Genomic DNA, 21,949 nt, shown 5'->3' with positions numbered 1-21,949 from the left:
TTGTAACAATAGACAGTGCAGCTCAAAGTTCACCATCTCGGTACCAGATTCCGTACTGGTGCTACACTAGCACAGTATTGGTACGGTACAGTACAAAATTTTTTTAACGTACCAAGTGTTGGTACGCCAACTATACTGAGTCTCGGTACGCCCCATACTGCCTAGTCGGTCCAGTATGATGTACCTTGGTGCAGCTGCTTTTTTTCATTCTGTTCCTTTTCTTTCTCCAATTTACTATTTCACTCATATTTTTCTCCCTTATTTTTCTATCTTATACTCTTGTTTGCATATATACAATGAATTGATCTACAAGTGACAATTGCGTGTGCTGAAGTCATATATTAATGTCAGAGCCATAAAGCCCCAACAAGGTATTAGAGTGCAATCAAATTAAATGTTGCATGATTGTGATTCTTCATTCTCCCAAATCTTCAACCCATATGATCCATCATTCTCTTCAACCTTTCCAGGTCAAATGGGTTTATGACGGTACATTCTTTTAGAATTTAGAAGGAGTTCCAGATGGACATGCAGCAAATATACACTACAGACAGCGCACATGTATATAAATGAGTATGAAAAGTGAGCCTTAAGAAGTACAAAGTGAAGATAAAACAAATCAATGAGCCAGAAGATTCTTACTGATGATATAAAGTACAGCATGAGTTTCATCTTTGTGGCACAGACGATACTGGTTTCACCAATATAGACTGTGGATAAATACCTTCCGAAACAAAGTGGATTTAGTAAAATTTTGTAACTACAACAAAAAAAAATTAATTGTTGCATCAGCAGCCAGGGGAAAGACAATTTCCTCCCACTCATTTTTCTCTGACATCTCTCATGTGTATAATCCTAACAAAATATAGGTTGGACCAAAGTTTGCCAAACTGAGTCGAACCGCCCAGTTCAGCCTGTATCGACCAACCCGGTGGGAGACCGGGTCGGTTCACCTATTTGCTCTTGGAACCAGCTCCGAATTGGAACCGGTCTCAAACCAATAGAAACCGGCCGAAACCGGCCGCAAACCACATGGACTCGGTCCGAACCAGCCAGTTCCATGCAGAACCGGTGCGAACAGTCCAGTTCGCACCGAGTCGAACCAGTTCCGAACCAGCCCCCCTCGTCTCTCTCTTTCTTTTGTTTTAAAGATAAGTTGGGAAGGCCAGAGAAGTTTCTCAAACTTTCCCAACCTATTCGAATAACCTCTCCTCCATGGCAAAAAATCTCAGGCCTTTTCAACCTATTCGAATAACCCCCTTTCCCCACGGCGAAAATTATGTTGATTCAGCACGATTGAAGAAGAATCCAACCCTAAATAAGGTATCCTTCCTCTTTCCTATCTCATTTTCTCTCCTTTTTTTTGGACACCCAAAAATATCTTGAAATTTACAAAATAAGGAAAGATTATGCTCAATATTTTGATTTTGGCATGATTTTATCATATGTTGTAGATCTATGGATAATCCACACAATCACCTTAAATTTTAAATTTTTAGAATATATAAAATTTTTAAATATTAAAAATATAATTTTAGATTAAAATTAAATAAAATTAAAAAACTATAAATTTGGTGTCTATTTATTCAAGTTTTGATCCGATCATGCGCATAGAGGCCTAGAAGTAAATTTTTAAATTTTTTTTTAAAAAAAGTAAACTTTGACCCATAGCTATGGATCTAGAAAAATATATGTAGCATCCATGCTAGGATTCTATACGGATCTAAGCTCAAATTAATTTTTTAAAATATTTATATTTTAAAATTATTTTTTTAATTTAAAAAATACTTTAATATATATAATTAATACCAAAAATTATGAAAAATTAGTTGTATGTAATACATATTTAGAAATATTTTCTAAAGTAAAAAATATGTTTTTCTTAATTTATAATATTTAAACATATTTTTTAATTTAAAAATTATTAAAAATATAAAAATAAATAAATAAAATTTTAAAAATTAGTACTATGTATTAGATAAATCAGATATATTTTCTGAATTAAAAAATATTATTTTAATTGTAACAAAATTTTACTATTTTTAAATAATTGATAAACTGACGAACTGGATGAAACCATTAAAAAAAAAAGAGCAATAGCGTAATATTGGTTTGAATTATGGTTCTATCAAACAAGTTCAGAAACTTAGCTAGTGGTTACCCCAACATATCTATGTGTTAGAAATATCCACAGGAGTTTCGACAGCTAATAAAGAAGTACTTTACTGATTTCAAAGCAACGAAGGAGAAGGTTGTCAAGAAAAAAGCGAAAGTGGACTGCCAAGCGGCAGAGCCACCTTCCTATCACTCCAAGAAGTCAAAGGAGACGACCACTTTAGAAAACGAGACACAGATGCAGGCTGTCATTCAGACAAGCCTGGATGATCAGTAGCAGCAGGATAAGGTGGCCAGGCATATGGCTCGATTTAGGCCCTTATCCTACGAGTCGGGCTCTGGTTCTGCGAGCAACAAGGTAGATCTAAAGTCTAGAAGAACCTCCTCAGTTAGGAAGGCCGTCAGCAAAGGCGATGGTCGTATTGTATCTATGCTAGACACTTTTGGTACTAGAAAGAAGTTCTCTAGAAAGATTCCAGTAGGAGTCACCATCCGCAATTTAGATCCACATGCCTTCTCCGTATGACTCGTGCTGCCCGACAACTGGTACGGTGCCTAGTATCAGCACAGCAAACCATCCCTATGTTAGATATTTGTCAATTCCGAGTAGTAAAAAAGTAGATTTGCGAGGGCCGGCACTAAACGAAGCACTATGGAGGACTTGGTGACGAGGTAGACTTCTGGCAGCGGACCAAAAAGATAATGAAGGCTATCAAACAATTGTACAAATGCTTCAGGCCGTGGACAGTGAAAAGTATCCTTAGATGGGCTTCTTGTATTATATGATGGAGAGGGCAAAGATTCAGATCAAGAAGGCAAATTCGATGTATGCCTAGGAGTACATCGATATCAGTGAGCGGCAGTGGGACTACCAGATGGATAGGGACTTGCATCTAGCAAGTAAGCAAGAACATTGAAAATTAGACTCCTCCTATACTTGTACAATTTTACTAAAATAATTACGAACTATATCTGTAGTATACTACCTAAACCCAAAGTTTCAGTATATCGTACTTAGAATCGATATGGATGACGAACTTCTGGCTGCTCTGCGTAATATGATTTACAAGATGGAGCATGATCAAGAAGTCGCGGCTTTATGTCTAGAAGAGGTAAGTTAACTTAAGTAATATGTGTAAGTTAACTTATGTAATATGTATAAGTTAACTGGTATCTTCAATTATTAGCATATTACAACACGATTCTTTTTTATAGATCAAAATATTTAGGGAGGGCATTGACAGCTTTGGAGTCTCGAGAGTTGTCGTAAGTAAAAAAAATATAAATCCAAGTATATTACACATCAACGATAACTATTATTGGGCGTTAAATGGTTACTAATATGATACTATCTTATATGTAAATTTTTCTGCGGTTGAATGGTGGATTCATTTTGGTTTGTCCGCGAGAAATCTTAAGCGGCTAGATATCTACATACTCTTCCAGATGGTCTCCTCGAGTAATTGTAAGAGCAACTGATTCACCTTCGCCCTCATCCACAGCAAGCAGAGAAATCCTAACACAGAAGCGCCTCAACGACCTTGTATATGTTCACTACAATCAGAGATTAAGGCTGAAGTGCATTCAAAAAGAAGTTGAGCTAAAGTAACAGATTCAATCCATAATACTTTCGTTGACGATAAGGATGATCCTACGATCGGATGGCTTGTGGGCCAGCAGTAAGAGCCAAAGCTTGATAAGCGAAGATCGCCTCCACAACCGGCCAGTTTCATAGCTAGCGAGGCTAGGATCGATGCAGGGCAATGGGCAGATCGCAACATTCCACGCATCCTTCCAATTGATTAGTCATAGCCACAAGGGTCACTAAGGAGCCAATTATCACGACTCCTTGTCCGAGACATTCTTTCAGAAATATGATCGAGAGATGCTTAGACAAGGCCACCACAGTACCCAATCGACTTAGTCAAAAAGATGACATCCATCCTTCTAGCATAGCTAGGCAAAGAGAGGCACAAGGGATAAGTAGACAGTTGCTCGGCGCACCAAAAAAGGATAAGAAAAGGCAGGTTTAGTCCCCATGGAGATGTGAAGGAGCCAGTTCATTACATTTAGAGACCAGGAGCAGCAACAATGACAGTTATGGCAGTCATGGATCTCCTGGCCATGAAGAGAGTGGAGGACATGAGACTACCGTTTATAAGATAGCTGCAAAGTGGTCTTTGATTCTCCGGTGAGCCTCAGTTTACGCATGCTATACAAGATAGGGACCAGTCCACAATGCATAATCTGGTAGAGCCTGCGATGATAAGATTGCATATAGAATATGGGCTATTCGAGATCATTTAAAAGAATACAATGCAACTGTAGATGACCTCGCGCGTGGTAGGATCCATAGATGTCTCAGGTTCCAAGTCGTATACGGGATCTTATCACCCGCAGCTATAGGCAACTTATGATCCATACGAATATGGATATGGATATGGCGAGTCTGAGGCATCGTCTTTCTGTAGCTATTATGCTACGCAGCCGGAAGCATCTTATGGGTTAGATTTTGCTACCGGCATATTCGGATGGTCCTTTCACAGTTGTATTATCAGCTAGAGGATACCTCTTAGAGTCAGCTTCAGCGAGAGACCTAAATGTGTTTATAACCTAGAATGTGTTCCTTATGGGATGAAGACACAAGACTACAACAACTCTTGATTAAAGGAGTGGGCTGATGTGCCTTCTGACTATGCTAATGATCTGAATATTTACGAGAGACATCGCCACTCGACAAAATTTTAGATATCAATATATATATTGTAATTAAAATATATATATGTATTATTTTATATTTTCCACTCACTAGTTGATTTTAGAATATTTCATGTTGTTTCTTGTAACATGCAATATCTCACTAATCATTCTATATTTTGTATCACTTTAAAACAACAAGATGCATCATTTAGGTTATACTAGGATCATAGAAATATCAAAAATATCAAATTATATTTAAAATCATTGAAAAAGTTGAAAAAATTGATTACTAACTAATTAAAATTGAAAAACTTAAAAAAAATTAAGCATATCGGTTCCGCACCGTATGTCGGTATGATACCGAACTAGTACCATATCGACCCGCCAGCCGATCGGTACGGATCCCGGTACCGATTCGGTGGACCTTGGGTTGGATGCACAGATGCATAAAATGTTATGTTCATCAGAGACATAATATCAGATCTAGGAATGAATTTTGATGGAAATCATTTAATATCTGAATTATATATAGCTTGCAGGACCCCCTATACAGGCATGTAGTTAGTGATCATGACCCCATTAAAACTGCCCTGATCTTGTCGCATCTGCAATTCCTATCTGATTGGATTTAAGAGAGATCATGTAGGGGGTTGTTCTTGGTTTGTGTTCAAGAGATTAAAGAAGAAAAAGAGATGAAAGAAGAGGTTACAAAAGGCAAGGACGAAAGAAATAACAAAAGGATAGTCAGTATTTTGTTGTTAGCTTCACAATGAGGGGGAAAAAACAAAGTCAACAGCCATAATATAGTTTATGCTTAAAAATGATAATCAAACCTAACAAGATATCAAGTATCAACCTTGTTTCCCCAAAACCATTTCCTTACTTTTCTTTTTAAGATAACTCTCCATGTTTTTTTGCTAGTTTATTTATGTTATGTTCTTGATTTTGTATTTGATCCTGATCATGGATGTGGTTGTATCATTGTCCTCTGACAGATATATGGTAGAAGAAGATCTGCTTTTGCTCAGTGTAGAGTGTAGACACAATCTTTTATTCAAGTACTAATATCTGTTTCAATGAGATTTTGATGTTAAATCTTTTTCTCTAACCAAATTTGTTCGATAGGTTATTTAATAAGTTAATGGGTTTCTGGACATAATGAGGAACGATGAGATAGAAAACAGCGGATCGTACAATGGACGGAAATGATTTTCATTCAATCCACCAATAAATTGCCCCTAACACCAAAATCCTGGCTCCACTACTGCTAGGGGTCCACTATAGACTTTGAATCTTATTACTGATTTCTTGCCAATTCCTACAAAATACCAATTACAAAAAACAAAACTTCTGATATAATTGAATTAGCTATCTCATATCCCACTCCATAAAAAGACAACATAATATGATGCCACCCTTTGCAATTGTTCTCTCTTATACTCAACCAGATGGATCCCAGAATTATTTGTTGTGAGTTGTGACCCATTTCACTTCTTGGGCTAATAATAGAGGTTCCATTTCCGTTTTTATGTTTCTAAATTTTCCTATGCATAATTTATAGATGTTACATCTGTGTAGCAATTAGATAATAGTTATCAAGCAAACCAGATCAAACGTTATTTCCTTTATAAATAACAGGATGGGTTCTAGGCTTCTAGCCAAATCAAAACCAAAATACATAAATAAATAAGCAAACAAGTGAAGCATTTTTAACAATTAGTGTTAATCAGCTGATAACAATGGTAAGACAATCATAGAAGTCCACCTCATGTCTATAGTCATTAATCACACAACAATGACATGCAAATGTTCAAAGTAAGTCATTACCTGATCAAATAAAGCTGAGTTCACATTGATATTGTACTCTATATCCATATCTTTTAAGCCACTGCTGAAAGCTTTGCTATATGGAAGAGCCCACCTCCACAGATCTGCATCTTCAATATATCTGAAAAGCCTACCAACCCTTTCAAACTTGCTGTCAGGCAAAAATTTTGCCCCAGCCACAGCATTATTGCCCACCGCATGATTTTCTGAATTGTTACTTCTTGCTAAAAGCTTTTCCCTAAAGAAGTCAAATGCAATTGTAGCACCACTTCGTTTCATATCTATGACCTTGGCCACATTATTTCCAATGGAAGCATTTCCACACAAAGTTTCAAATGCAGTCTTATGATGATCCAAGATTGTCACGCTGGAAAACAAGAAGACAAAATAATAGACAATAAGAATTATTAAATTTGGAAGTCAGCACTACTAACTACCAAAAGGTGATGTAAAGTGACTACATCATGGTCAAAAAGTACAACCAAAATGATGCAGGCAGAAAACCCTACCATCATAAAATGTAAAACCAACTAACCTGATTTTTTTTCTTTTGTGTAGGGTTTTGTATCAAACACCTACATGCTAGTCACCTTTACAATATTTTAATAAGATCTATTTTAGCAATTATAAGCAACAAATAAACCCATTTTTAGTCTTAAGTAGGGTATATCTACCAAACATCATGACGCAATAGTGACTCTTATGATCTTTTTTAAATTTGATTCATGCTAACAACTGTAAGTAATGCATCTAAACTTGTGATTTAAATCATAACATATATTAGAATAGGCAAGAAACAATATCAACAAATAAGGGGAGACTGACATAAAAACAAAGAGACTGACCTCTCAACTTTTGAAGATATTTCAGCTACAAATCCAGAGGGTCCCACAAAATCCAGGAGGTAAACATTGCCGAGCTTTTCTAAAGGAAGAGTGTCCACCCTGGAAACAAAAACACTCACATAGTATTAGTTATGCATGGCCCTAGTTTTGATTCTCTCAGTTTTATGTCTGAGCCCAAATTATATAAATATTTGCAAGGGAAATTTACAATTGCATGAAGCATACTTAAATGAATTTTTGACCTCCACCACAAAATGAAAAGCACTTACATCATTTTTTTTCCTCCACATTTTGTTGACATTTGTTTGATACGTTAGCAATTCTAGTGACTATTTTGGGTCTCACGTGGGTCACCTTTAGACAAGGAATGTGAACCGTCCCGAACCATCCGGTTCGGGGCATACTGAGCCATGCTAGCGGCGAACTAGGATGGTTCCGCCATTCATGAGAAACCAGCAGGAGGGGGAGAGGGAGAAGGAAAAAGAGGAAAAGAGAGAGAGGAAGGGAGGGCTGCTAGAGGCTGCCGAAGGGCTGCAGAAGGCCGGAGTAGGGGCTCCACCTCCAAACCCCTATTTCTTTCAAAATAAGGGTCCGTCGGAGCCTCTTTTTTATTTTAGAAATTTTAAGTGAAATTGGTAACCCCCTTGTCGGATTCACTTAAAATTTTCAAAATAAAAAAGAGCCCAAATTTTAAGTAAAGTCGGTAACCCCCTTACCGACTTGACTTAAAATTTTCAAAATAAAAAAAGAAGCCCCGATAGACCTCTATTTCAAATGAAACAGGATTCCGGAGGGTGAAGCCCCTCCGGCTCTCTGGGGCCCTTTGGTGCCCTCCAGTAGCCTTCGGAGCCCCTCTTCCCTCTTCCCTTCCCCCTCCCCCTCCCTCCTCTTTTTCTCTCTCATGTTCTCCCTCTCCCTCGCCCTCTCTACTGTGTCAGTACGGGCCCGACATGAAATGACATGGGGGCGTACCGAACCATGCCACTGGCCGAACGGTATGGGCTCCAGTACCGGCATGGTGAACCTTGATTTTGGGCTTACTTAGTGTTATGGCTTCATATTTTTCTATGTAGAAAGAACTCTATAAAGTAATTGGTTACTCTTTTGACAGAAAATGTAACAGCTTGCTAAAGATTATTAAAAGGAAATATAATCCAACATATATGCTGTAGAAATCCTTGAAGAGATTAAAAGGCCAATTACCCACTAAGTGATCAATCCCAATCACCTCCCACCTTTTTACCCCCTTTCTTTTCTAAATGGATGATTTGAAGGAAGCAAAGGCTGTCGAATGTGGAATGGTCTTCACTTGTGCTTTGCCTCACTCATTCGTCATTCTACCAAGAATTCTCATCTAAGGAATGTAGGAACTCAAGCAACAACTTGGGCATAGGTTCCTATTCTCCTAACTAAGGTCTGCCAAACTGGTATTGGGACCCGTACCGATCAGCAGCCGGCTTGGTACGGTACTAGTTCGGTCCTGTACCAACACATGGTACGCAATGGTGTGCCAGGCATGCCATTTTTTTCAATATTTTTTTAAGTTTGAATTAATGAGAATCAATTTTTTTCAAAAATTTTAAATATAACTTGATGTTTCTTGAATTTTTTGATGTTTCTGTGATCTCAATACATCCTAAATAATGCCTCTTGATATTTTAGAGTAATGCAAAATATAAAATGATTAGTGAGATGTTGCATGCAAAAAGAAGAAACATGAAATTTTCTAAAATCAATTAATGAGATATAAAATATAAAATGATACAATCAATTACATATATTTAAAATACAACATACATACCGATATCTAAAATCTCATTGAGTGGCATTGTCTCTCATAGATATCCAAATTATTAGCATAATCAAGAGGCAAATCAGCCCACCCCTCTAACCAAACGGTATTGTAGTCCTGTACGCTCATTCAATAAGGAACACACTCTAGCTTATAACCAGCCTTGGATCTCTTACTAAAGCTTTGACTCTGAGAGGTGTCCTCTGGCTGATAATAAGGCTGTAAAAGGATCCATCCAAATATGCCAGCAGCAAAATTCGATCTGCAAGATGCTCCGAGATACGTAGGATAGTAGCCACCGGAAGATGCCTCAGATGCACCATATCCATATCCATATAGGCCATGGGTTGTCTATGGCTATGGATAATAAATTCCAGCACAACTCGAAATCTCATACATCTATGGATCCTACTCTACATGTAAGGTCATCTGCAGAGTAGCTTGCACATGATCGCATCAAAATCTGAATAACCAGACACCAAATTTAGCCAGAGATTAGCTTACATGTCTCTAAATAAGCTTCTAGTTTTACAATTATTTTTGAAATTTTTTAAGTTTTAATTGAAAATTATATTTTTTAATTTAAAAAATAATATATAATCTAAAAAATAAATATTTTTGTGGAATTGTGTATATCTATGGATCATCTAACAATCTACAATATATCATGAAATCATGCCAAAATAAAAAAAATTGGCATGGCCTCCCCTCATGGTCCACTGAACCGGCCTGAACTGTCCGGTTCGGGCTGTGCCAAGCTAAGCCGGTATGGAACTAGGTCGGTTTGGCTGTGAAGACTGATTTATAACAGAAGGAGAAGAAAAAGAAGAAGAAGAAGAAGAAGAAGAAGAAGAAGAAGAAAGAGGAGGAGGAGGAGGAGCAGGAGGAGGAGGAGGAGGAGGAGAAAAAGAACAAGAAGGGGGAGGAGGAGAGGAAGAGAAGAAGAAGAAAAGGAAGGAGGAGAAGAAGAAGAAGAAGAAGAAGGAGAAGAAGGAGAAGAAGAAGAAGGAGAAGGAGAAGAAGAAGGAGGAGAAGGAAAAGAAACAGAAGCAGCAGCAACAAAAGAAGAAGAAGGAGAAGGAAGAGAAGGAGGAGGAGGAGAAGAAGGAGGGGAGCAAGGAATGCCGTACCGGCCCGTACCGGCCGGTACGTACCGGTCCGGTCCTTGACCGGTACCGGAAACAGATGAAAACCGGTATTTTTCGGTTTTCTTCTGTGAACCGGCCGGTACGAAGCCCGTACCGGCCTCGGGTCGGTGGCCGGTTCGCACCGGTACGGTGTTTTTTTTGGGGGGGGGGAACCACAGCGCCTCGCGCTGTGGTTTTTAAAACCACCGCGTGGCGCGTGGTTTCAAAAACCACGCGCCACGCGTGGTTTCAAGGAAGAAGTGGCCCACGGGCCACTTCTTTCAAAAAAAAAAAAAAGCCTTTTTTTTTTGTGGGAACTACAGCGCCACGCGGTGGTTTAAGGAAGAAGTGGCCCACGGGCCACTTCTTTCAAATAAAAAAAAAATCAGGGTTTTTTTTTTTGGGGGAACCACAGCACCACGCGCTGTGGTTTTTAAAACCACGCGCCCGCGCGTGGTTTTAAGGAAGAAGTGGCCCACGGGCCACTTCTTTCAAATAAAAAAAAAACAGGGTTTTTTTTTTTTGGGGAACCACAGCGCCACGCGCTGTGGTTTTTAAACCACCGCGTGGCGCGTGGCTTTTAAAACCACGCGCCCGCGCGTGGTTTTAAGGAAGAAGTGGCCCACGGGCCACTTCTTTGAAATAAAAAAAAAAGCTGTGGCCGAGGCCATAGCTTTTTTTTTTGATGGGAAAGGAAGTGGCCTCCGGCCACTCCTTCCCATCAAAAAAAAACAAGAAGTGGCCGAGAGGCCACTTCTTTTCTGATGACAGCACCCTCGCTCGTTCGGTTATAAAAGCCGAACGAGAGGCGTTGTTAATAAAAAATTCAGGAATGAGCCTCTGAAGAATAATCAGAGACGGGAAGATTTGAGAGATAGCCCACAAATTGAGGAGGAGGTCCTGCCCAAAAAATCCAGCGGAGACTATTTAAGGTGCGGTTTTTTTGTCCTATGTTATTTCATTAATTTTGTTAATAATTTATTTTAAAAAATAATTTATAAATTACTTAAATAATAAGATAATGAAAAAATTTACTTTATTAGCTTAATTTTTTTATAAGTTGTCCTTTTATGATAGAAATGGAGCTATCAAGAAAAATGAACCCTGCAAAGCGTGATATTGGCTGGTCTTATGGGCGAAGACTTGGAAGTGAGGGGCAAAGACACCAGTTTCAATGCAAATTTTGCGACAAGGTTTTCAAGGGAGGAGGGGTAACCAGGTTGAAGCAACACTTAGCCGGAAATTCCGGTAAGGTTGCTACGTGCTCAAATTGTCCTAGCGAGATTCGTGTGCTGATGAGGCAGAATCTCGTTGAGGCTAAAGAAGCGAAGGAGATGGCTTCCAAGAAGAGGGCGGAGGTCGATCGCCAAGCGGCAGAGCCACCTTCTTATCACTCTAGGGAGCCAGAGGAGGTCGAGAATCTAGATGAGGAGGAGGCAGATATTCAGGCGGCAATGCATGCAAGCCTGGATGATCAATGGCAGCAGGAGGAGGTGGCTAGGCATAGGGCTCGATTTGGGCCCTCTTCATACGAGTCGGGCGGCGGTTCTAGGAGCACTAGACAAGATCCAGAGTTTTTAAGGACAACTTCAGTCAGGGAGGGCGTCGGCAAAGAACGTGGCCGGATTGCATCTATGCTGGATAGTTTTGGTAGCCGAAAGAAATCATCTAGAGGAATTCCACGAGGAGCGACAATTCATGATGTAGATCCGCATGCTCTCCCCAGTAGAGATTCAAGGCAGCAGAGGGTAGACACAATGTGGATGAAGGATAAGAAGAAAACTATGTGGCGAGCTATTGGATCCTGGTTTCACTTCAGCCACATCCCAGCGAATGTGGCAGACAATACATACTACAGGTCTGCCATTGCCGCCATACAAGCTGCCGGTCCCGGTGTAGCTCCTCCAGGCCCGAAGGACATATACGGTGAGCTTCTTGACAACAATAAGGAGGAGCTGGAGAATTGGATTGACTCCTACAAGAGCAAGTGGCCCATATATGGACTAACCATCATGTGCGATGGTTGGACCGGTCCGACCAAGCGGAGCATCATCAACTTCCTGACATACTGTGATGCTAAGACCTTCTTCCACAAGTCGATTGATGCTTCGGCTTATGTGCACAACACCTCGTACATGCTGAAACTTATGGAGGATGTGATTGATCTGGTAGGAGAGGAGAATGTCGTGCAGGTCGTCACTGATAATGGGCCGCAATATAAGGCTGCCGGGCAGGTCTTGATGGACCGGCGGCCACATATTTTCTGGACCCCATGTGCTGCACATTGTATCGATCTTATGTTGATGGACATTGGAAAGATCCGTAGGGTGCAACAAACGGTGGAGACAGCCCAACGCATTACCAGGTATATTTATAACCATAACTGGGTCCTTTCATTGATGAGAAAGTATGCAGGGGGAGAGATTCTGAGACCAGGAGTCACACGGTTTGCTACCAACTTCATCGCACTTGATAGCATACTCGAGAAGAGAGGAGCCCTACGTCAGATGTTTGCCAGTTCCGAGTGGTATGATAGTAAATATTCTTATGCCGGCACTGAAGGGAGCAAGATAGAAGACTTGGTGACGAGACAGCCATTCTGGCAGCGGGCTACTACAATAGTCAAAGCTATCAAACCATTATATGAAGTGCTACGGGCTGTAGATAGCGAGATCTATCCCCAGATGGAATTTTTGTATCACATGATGGTCAAGGCAAAGGATCAGATTATGGAGGCAGATCCAGCACATGGCCGGTCATACATCAACATCATTGAGCAACGGTGGGGAGCGCAAATGGGTACAGAATTACATCTAGTAGGTAAGCTAAGATATAATTATAGTGACAATTATAGTGATGGATATAATTATATAATTAGCCTAAGATAGTCTCGTATATGTGCAGCATACTACCTAAACCTCCGGTTTGAGTACAGCATAGATGGAATTGGTATGGATAAAACACTTCTGGATGCTTTGCGTAATGTGATTTACAAGATGGAGGCAGATCCAGAAAAAGCGGCCCTATGTCTTGAAGAGGTAATTATGATTTAGTAATTACCAGCATGCGTAAGTATATCGGCATCTTCAATTATTAACATGGTTTTCTTATGCTTATTTTTCATAGAGCAAATTATTTAGAGAGGGCAGCTACAGTTTTGGCCAACGAGCGGCTGTCATCAGCAAATACAATATGAATCCAGGTACGTGACACATCAGGAAAACATTCACCTGGTGTTACTTAGTTACTATTATGGAACTATCATATATGTAATTTTCATAAATATTTTTGCAGCTGAATGGTGGGTGCATTTTGGCGGATCCGCGAGAAATCTAAAGCGGATAGCTATCCGGATCCTCTCCCAAACAGTCTCCTCTAGTGGATGTGAGCGCAATTGGTCCACCTTTGCCCTTATCCACAGCAAACAAAGAAACCGTTTGACGCAAAAGCGCCTCAACGACCTTGTTTATGTGCATTACAATTTGCGGTTGAGGCTAAAGTGCATTCAGAAGGAAGTGGAGCTCAAGTATACAGATCCGATTTACGGGTCCTTCACCGCTGATGACGATGATCCACTACTCGGCTGGCTTGTAGGCCAGCAGCAGGAGCCCGAGCTTGACGAGCCAGGATCGCCTCCACGACCAGCTACCTTCATAGCCACCGAAGCTGGGGTCGATCCAGAGCAATGGGCTGAGCGCAATATTCTACGCACTCCCAGAGCTGATCAGCCGAAGGCACAGGGGAGCCAGACAGAGAGGGCCAGGAAAGGAAAACAAAGAATCCCAATGGAGAGTGTCGAGGAAGAGACTTGGACTAGCAGCGATGAAGGTTCTGGTGGTGATGGATCTTCTAGCCATGGAGGGAGCGGAGGACAGTATGATACTCATGAGACACAGCCGGAGAGTGGTCTTTATTTCACCGATGAGTCCCAATTTATGGGTGCTACACAGGATACGGACCACGGTCGACTACCTGATAGATTTCGTGAGGATATTATTGGATATAGAAGACGGGCTCCTCGAGGTCGTTCAGGAAGACAGGATACGACTGCAGATCCGACAACATACGGATACGGATTCTATTATCCACAGCCTCAGTCTGGCGAATATGGATATGGTGCATTGGATTTTGCTTCCGCCATATTTGGATGGGCCCCTACACAATCAGAGGACACCTCTCAGAGCCAGAGCGTGAGCGAGAGATCCGACAGTTCTTATAACCTGGCGCGCGTTCCTTCTGATTGGGTTGATTTGCCTCCTCCTGATTATACTTATGATCCAGATATCTACGAGAGCCATCGGCACTCGTCCCGATTTTAGATATCCTAGAGTATTTTAAATGTATGTAAATAATTGTATCTTAATTTGAAGATATTTTATGTGCATGATTTTATCATTTGGAACGGGAGGAAAACATAACATGCAATCATGCATCATATATGTTTCAAATTTCAACCCTTAATTTAAATATAAAAACATCAAAAATCATGAAAAAAGCAAAAAAAACATCAATTTTCACTTAATTTAAGATCCAACAGAGACAACATTTAAAAAAAAAAATGTCTGGCTCGCGGTACCGGCCAGTACGGTACCGGTTCGGACCGGTACGTACCGGTCCGGACCGGTACCGTACCGGTCTGGCCGGCCACCGGTACACCGATCCGGACCGGTACGGCGTACCTTGGAGGGGAAGGAGGATAGAAACATCAAAAAAAATCAAGTAACATAAAATTATACTTGAAATCATTGAAAAAATTGAAAAAACTTGATTACCATTAGCTCAAACTTAAAAAATATTTTAAAAAAATGGTGTGCCAGTTCAGAACTGGCACGCCATTGCGTGTTGTGTGCTGGTACCGTACTAAACTAGTACCTAACCAAACTAGCCGCCGACCGGTACAGGTACTGGTACCGGTTCGACAAACCTTGCCTCCCCTTATTTTAGAAATTTCAATTGTTCGACATTGAGAAAAAAAGAGGAAATAAGATAGGTAAGGGGAAACATACCTTTATTTGGGTTGGATCCTACTGGAACCATCGAAATTAGCACGTTTTTTGGTCTGGGGGAAGGAGGTTGAAAAAACCATGAGGGCCTGAGAAGGCTTCTCCAGGACAGCTCTGAAAAAACCAATGCTAAAAAGGGTGGGGGAGGGGAGAACCAATTCAAACCAATGCAAACTGATCGATTCAAACTGGTGCAAACCAAGCACTATTCCCGCTTTGAATCGCCACGCTCAAATCGGTTCAAAACGATTTGAGATGAGTTCCGAAACCATAGTCGAATCAACCTGGTCCCACATCCGTTCGGCTCAGTACGGCCTGAACCAAGCAGTTCGGGCCGGTTCAGCAAACCCTAACGAAGAAAGAAGTCTATATAGTATTTTACTCTTTTGACAAAAAATATAATTAGTAGCCAAAGATTATTAAAAGAAAATATAATATAGACTATATGATGCAGAAATCCTTGAAGACATTGAAAGGCCAATTACCCACAAAGCGATCAAGCATCAATCCCTATCCCCTTCCTCCTCCCCCCATTTCTTTTCTAAAGGGATAGAAGAAAGCAAAGGTTATTGAATGGGGGCATAGTATTCACGTGTGCTTTGCCTCATGCCATCATCATTCAACCAAGAATACCCATCTAAGAATAATACGAACCCGAGCAACAACTCAAGCAAAGAATAATGATTGGCTCTCGAATTGTGGTTCCATAAAAAGTACACTACACAAAATAGGGCTTTGCTACAGTACTCCAATGAGCTCGTACAAATGCACAATCTCAGCCATCTCTTGTCACATTGAAGGTTAAGATTAGATTACCAGATTACCAATCATACAAGGTAAAATAATTCGGTTTTTTTTGGAAATTTGGAGCCTATTTGAATATTCCTACAGGATCGGACTGAAAAACCTGTAGGAATCAAGCCTGTTGCCCATTTAGCTAGCATTTTCTAAGAGCTTGTCCAAACCCAGCCTAAATCTTAGCCTTTGAGTTGCAGGAAGGAAAGAAAGACCTATGGAGGTTTTTTCCTTCTTCCCATAAGATTTGGGCTGAGTGGTGTTTGGTTGATACAGGGCCATGCTTAAATAGATAGCCCAATCTACAAATCCTACAGAATTTTCAGCCCAATCTTATAGGAATATCCAACTAGGCCCTCAAATAGAACTCCAGCCAAGTTTCTATCACTTCACTTTTTTCAATTCCTTCTTCTAATGGTCCTTAGTGCACCCTTTATTGGCAATACCTCAACCGCCACGACATTGGCCCTCATCTCCCTCTACCCTATTCGACTCCCTCCTCCTTGTCATCCCACCACCATGCCCCAGATGGCGCTGTCCCGCAATTTTATAGAGATTTCATATCTTGACAGTGCTAACTAGTTGAGTTGGAAAAGTCATTTAGATACCAACTAGTATATAACCCATACGATACAAGAGGTATAATTTTTTTTCCAACTATTCTTGAAATACGATATAGCAGCATCTCAATTAGTAAATATAGCATTCTACTATGAAAGCTTTTTGAAATTTTAATCTACAAACTAACGGATTTGATTTGACAAAGCATCTACAGAGTTAACGAAATTTTCCATGGCAAGTTGAAAACTTATATTCATTATTGTTATAATTCTTCTCTATAAATTAATGATATCTATTATATTATATTTCTAATTATTCAACATGTTATGGATATAAATATTATTCAACACCAACAAGAAGGAAGATAAGCAAAATTCTGAACAACCATTAAATCAAACACAAACTGTGCACATCACAATAAATACCTGGAATAAAATATATTTTCGATATAGACCAAATAGAATATCTACCAGCAAACGAAGAGACACAAGGGAAAAAAGGACAGAATTCATCTTGAAATGAATTCAATGCAAGAAGTATTGAATTTAATGCAATGAACCACAACTCAGACACTAAAAGGGCATTACTCCTCAAATTCCAAGCCAGCCAATCATTAACAATTAATAGTTTCCCAACCACTTGGAGTTCGACTAAACAGCAATAAGCTTAAATGACCATCGAGCAAATGCTGCATACATTAATACAAGTGTCCACATGATGAATGGAGAACTCTGCATCTAAGCTTCCATTACATATGTGTGTGTGTGTGTGTCTATATGTACTAGATTACCTTGGTTTTATCCCAACGTGATGAATGGAGAACTCTGCATTTGAGCTTCCATCATATAATGTATGTATGTATATACCAGATAACCTGGTTATTATCCCAACCTGACCTGCTTTTGGTAAGACTCCCGGCTAGGAAAAAAACAAGAACGAAAAACACTTGAAGTGAAATTCTTTCCCTTTAGTTCATTTAACTAGCATGGATAGAGCATTCCCAGTGGATAACAATGACTACGCTGCTAATCATTCTGATTTTTAATCCTTATAGTTCTTGGTTGCAATATCTTTTCTTCTAGGGTTTGAATTAGTTTTTAATATTGCATTTTGGATCTCAAATTTCCCTAACCGAAGGAATGAATTTTGCTTGCCAGTTTCCCTATATAAAAATAAGAGAATATTAAAAAGAGGAGCATGGATAGCAAGTGTAAGAACAATTGGACCACCTTTTCTTTAATGTTACAGTGCTAATTCCTTCCATCAACCAAATTTAGCGATGGGGTTGTCTTCCAAATAAACAGTTACAACTTAAAGACAAGTAATTCAAATTAGAGGAAATATTAAGAGCTAGGGTTTAGAATTTTACATTCCAGGCCTCGATTTTCACTTACAAGTTAATCTGTACAGTAAGATCGGAACCAAAACAAGAATTTCTTAACTCCTAATTAGATGAAACCTGGACTTGACAGTATCGAAGTACCTGATAGGATCGTAGACGGTATTGGGGAAGAATAAAACGGGTTGCGAGGTGGCGGAAAAGTAGAGGTGAGCCGCGAGGGCTGCGAACGCCCCGTCCGGGCATGGGTAGTGGTAGAGAACCGCTGATTTCTTCAGAGATTTCATGGCAGAGCGGCGGCGAAGAACGGAAGGTCCTGCAGAATATATGATGCAGACTGTGGCTTCCCCACCGGTCGCCCGAGGAATTCCGAGCTTTATTGGGAGCAGAGTTTTGAAGGCGAGGGGCGTTACGGGCGGAACGAGCTCGGCGGACGCGGAAAACCGAACGGTACCAGAGTCTGGCACGTGAAAGGCTCGTGAGAAATAGTATGCACGAAAAGTTGGAAGCTCCAAAGTTGAAACTTTTTTTTTAAACAAAAAAAGTAACTTGTATTCATCTTATTACTAATTTATTAGTTATTTAGTACGCGCAGCACATAAAAAACTTAATTTGATCAGAACTTAATTTTTGACTAATGCCCTACGACTATGCAATATTTTTTATCATAGTCAAATTCTTGTTGAAATAAGTACTACTATAACGAGAATTATTAGCTATTATTGGAAATGCTAGAATAACAATTTACATAGTTTTTTTTGCAGGTGCTTATTAGGTACACTGCAGGAGACCTCCAAAAATCATAATAAGATTACAAGAACCATTTGAGCAAAACTCTCGTATTTATGTAAGGGTGCAAATAGGTCGGGTCGGATTGGAGGCACTCAATCTGGCTCCTTGATCGGGTACTAATTTTGGACCCAGACCCAACCAAATAAAAAAGAGAATTAGGTCGGGTCGGGTCCACTGCTATTTTTGATCCAACGGATCATTCGAGTCGGATCAGGTCGAATCCATGTACAACCCTGACCCAGCCCAAAAAATTTTGGTCTGATTCGAGTCAACCCATCAATGACTTCAAAACTTATTTGCACTTTCGCGGGCTGCAGCCTGCAGACCCAAATAATTTTACAAATTCGGATCGGATCGAGTCATAGGCTTGAAAATCCAAAATTACACAAATTTCAAATACGTTGGGCCGGATCGGTTCGGGTTTGAATCAGTAAACTCAGCCCTGCTCCGGAAAATAGAACGGGTCTAATTTTAGAACCTGATCTGCTCTACGGGTCCTCCAAAATGGGTCGTATCACGGGTCAACCCGACCCATTTGTAGCCTTTAATATTGTGGATTGTTGCGCATGAGCCCTATCCTAAATTAGTTAAAACTATCTGCATGATGCTTGGATGAGCATGTATGTCTTAACAAGGTTTGGGTTGTTTTTGCTGGAAAGAATGATTCACCCTTGAACAGATGGAAGAAAGGGTTGGAATATTTTGAGATATGTGTAAGATACGATCCAATAGTTGATGCTACGAAAGCAAATCAATCATTCTTTGGTGCGAAAGATACAACCCGAACTCGTCGTAACATCCCTCTTAAATCAATCACACTGGAAATATATGACTTATGAGCAGACAGGCAAAGAAAAAGTTACAAACATCAGCATACTTGTTTGCAGGGATAAAGTAGAAAATCTGTGGTTCCTTTGGTTAGGAACTTCAAATGTTGACCAAACTTCCAAAAAGCAGCCACATAATAATTTCAATAGCCTACATTGTCTCCCACCATAATGATATCATAAAGTGAGAAAAAGAGCCCTATAAGTCATTAGTCTGCACTTAGAATCCATAAGTGGGATAACTGTAGCAACTGAAAGAGGATTCGATTACATGGTGTCTACCAAGCAGTTCACTGGATTGGCCCAGATGGTGGGCTCCCATTATCTGCTAAATAGCTCAGAAACTCAACAGATATATACTCCCCTCCTTGATCTGAATGCAGAGTTTTAATTAACTTACCAAGGCTCTTTTCCACTATGGTTCCATATTTCTTGAACTTTACAAAGAATTCAAAATTGGAATAGACATCTATTCCAATGAGCCATCTACCGAATCGTTGCAATTGATGTTCGATCCCGAAGAGAAGGAAGAGATCTTAGAAAAGTAGGTTTTTACGATCCGGTAAAGAATCAAACTTATTTAAATGTTCCTTGCCGATATACCTATCCGCATATCGCATCTTTTATCGTAATTTTACTTGTGGCAACAGAAGTCAGGTCGGTTCCTCAACCAGAAAGAGATTGTGGGGAGACAAGATCCGACCATGTCAGTCATAAAGAAATCCAATCCGGCCAAGACCAGATGCCATCGACATCGGGTTCCCTGTTGTCTGAAAGTTTCTTCTCAAATCACTGCCATTTCATCCGACTTTCATCAAGCGATGCACTTATTGAATCCGGGACAGATTCGCTTATTGAGCTGCATAGAAAGAAGTCCGAAAGAGAGAAGGCAGGGTCACGTCACGCGGCTCGTAGAGAAAGATAACGTAGAAAGAATTATACCATACCTTGAGTAATCATCTACAAAGGAGATGAAATCTCAAATCCACCTCTAGGCTCTAGCTGCCACCCTTAGTGGACCATGCACATTGGAGCGAGCCAACTTCACTAGTTCGTTGGCATGCTCTCTCTTATTAGGATAGAGAAGTTCAGTCATCTTACCATTACATATTGGCCGGGATTGATTATTTAAAAAGTTCAAGTTTTCATTCTTGGCTCACCTTTGGATTATATCAAGGCAAGACCAGCCCAATCCTTAGGCCTAAGGCTCCAGCCCAAAGAAAATCCTCTGCAGAAAATGTGTCAAAGACAAAACAGAAAGAAAAAAGATCCACCTTAGTGAGTTTGCCTTAGGCTGGCTTGGTGCAGGGAAGGCCTCAAAGATAAAACAGAAAGAAAAAAGGTCCCTTTTAGTGAGTTCGTCTTAGGCCCCCAAATGCATTGGGCTGCTCAATATAATCCATCCTAGCATGCCATCGATAAGTGGAATAAACATCAGTCACGTGCTCGTCACTACAACCTAGTAAAAAAAGGCATATTTAGGATATCTAACCGATCCTATAGTCCCCTCTGGCTATATGGAAGCTTTCTAAAGTTTTGATTTATGAATTCACCGTCGAGATCTGGGGAAGGGAAGGTTTCCCCTCCCCCGAACCCCCTCCCATGAAGTGCTTCCTGAGTGAGTCCATATTTCGCTTCTTTTCATGCCCGAGTCCACAATCCCAACAAATTCTCTCTTCTTAGAAGTATAATCTTTTCACCTTTATTTCTTTCTCCCAACTGTGATAGAAGGAAGTTCCTAAGACAGCCTGCTTAGGCAAATTCTCTTTCTCGCTTCGGGTTGAAGAGGAGTCAGGTGGCTTTTCAGTCAGACTTGGATGATCTCAGGTTTAGTGGTCAACTAGCGAAAGAAGCCTTTCCTTCAGTGGGGACGAGAAGAAGGACCTGGAATAAGAAGCAAGCTCACCTTCCTTTTTGATAAATTTTATAGAGGGGGATGGATAAAGTAGACAAAACAGACTCTCATCTAGTTGACCCATCCACCGTCCACCTGTGTGTCAAATTTCCCTTAGCATCTAGCCAGCACTTCGGTTACCACATCACCAGACTAGTTTAGTAATTGGTCTAGGTCATGTTAACAAAAGGCTTTGATTTTGAAACAATAACAAGTTGCATGTACATCTAACCAGTACTTAAGGTGAACCATTGCTTGAAAAGAATACATCTGGACCATCAACTTAAAAAGCATGGATGGCCCCGAGAATAAGAACAGTATTTGAATCATTA

The 21,949-nt window shown here is 40.2% G+C and overlaps 1 protein-coding gene across 4 annotated transcripts in view; it reads right to left on the bottom strand.

Annotated features, from left to right (window-relative positions):
• LOC120107153 overlaps positions 1-18,540 on the bottom strand; it is a 34,183-nt gene extending 15,643 nt beyond the window's left edge. For 3 of the 4 annotated variants that reach the window (XM_039120327.1, XM_039120328.1, XM_039120329.1), the window contains exons 1-3: positions 18,249-18,540; positions 7,488-7,586; positions 6,643-7,009 (exon numbers count right to left, since the gene is read on the bottom strand). In XM_039120327.1, coding sequence (XP_038976255.1) covers positions 6,643-7,009; positions 7,488-7,586; positions 18,249-18,391 — 609 coding nt within the window. In that variant the 5' untranslated portion in view covers positions 18,392-18,540. The remainder of the gene's footprint in view (positions 1-6,642; positions 7,010-7,487; positions 7,587-18,248) is intronic. The other variant, XM_039120326.1, reaches the window with a different exon arrangement.
• Between the last annotated feature and the right edge of the window lie 3,409 nt (positions 18,541-21,949).

This window comes from Phoenix dactylifera, unplaced genomic scaffold, assembly GCF_009389715.1.
Source record: "Phoenix dactylifera cultivar Barhee BC4 unplaced genomic scaffold, palm_55x_up_171113_PBpolish2nd_filt_p 000776F, whole genome shotgun sequence".
Lineage (NCBI taxonomy): Eukaryota > Viridiplantae > Streptophyta > Magnoliopsida > Arecales > Arecaceae > Phoenix > Phoenix dactylifera.
The sequence above is the reverse complement of the archived record's forward strand: the minus strand, read 5'-3'. Positions and strand labels throughout refer to the sequence as shown.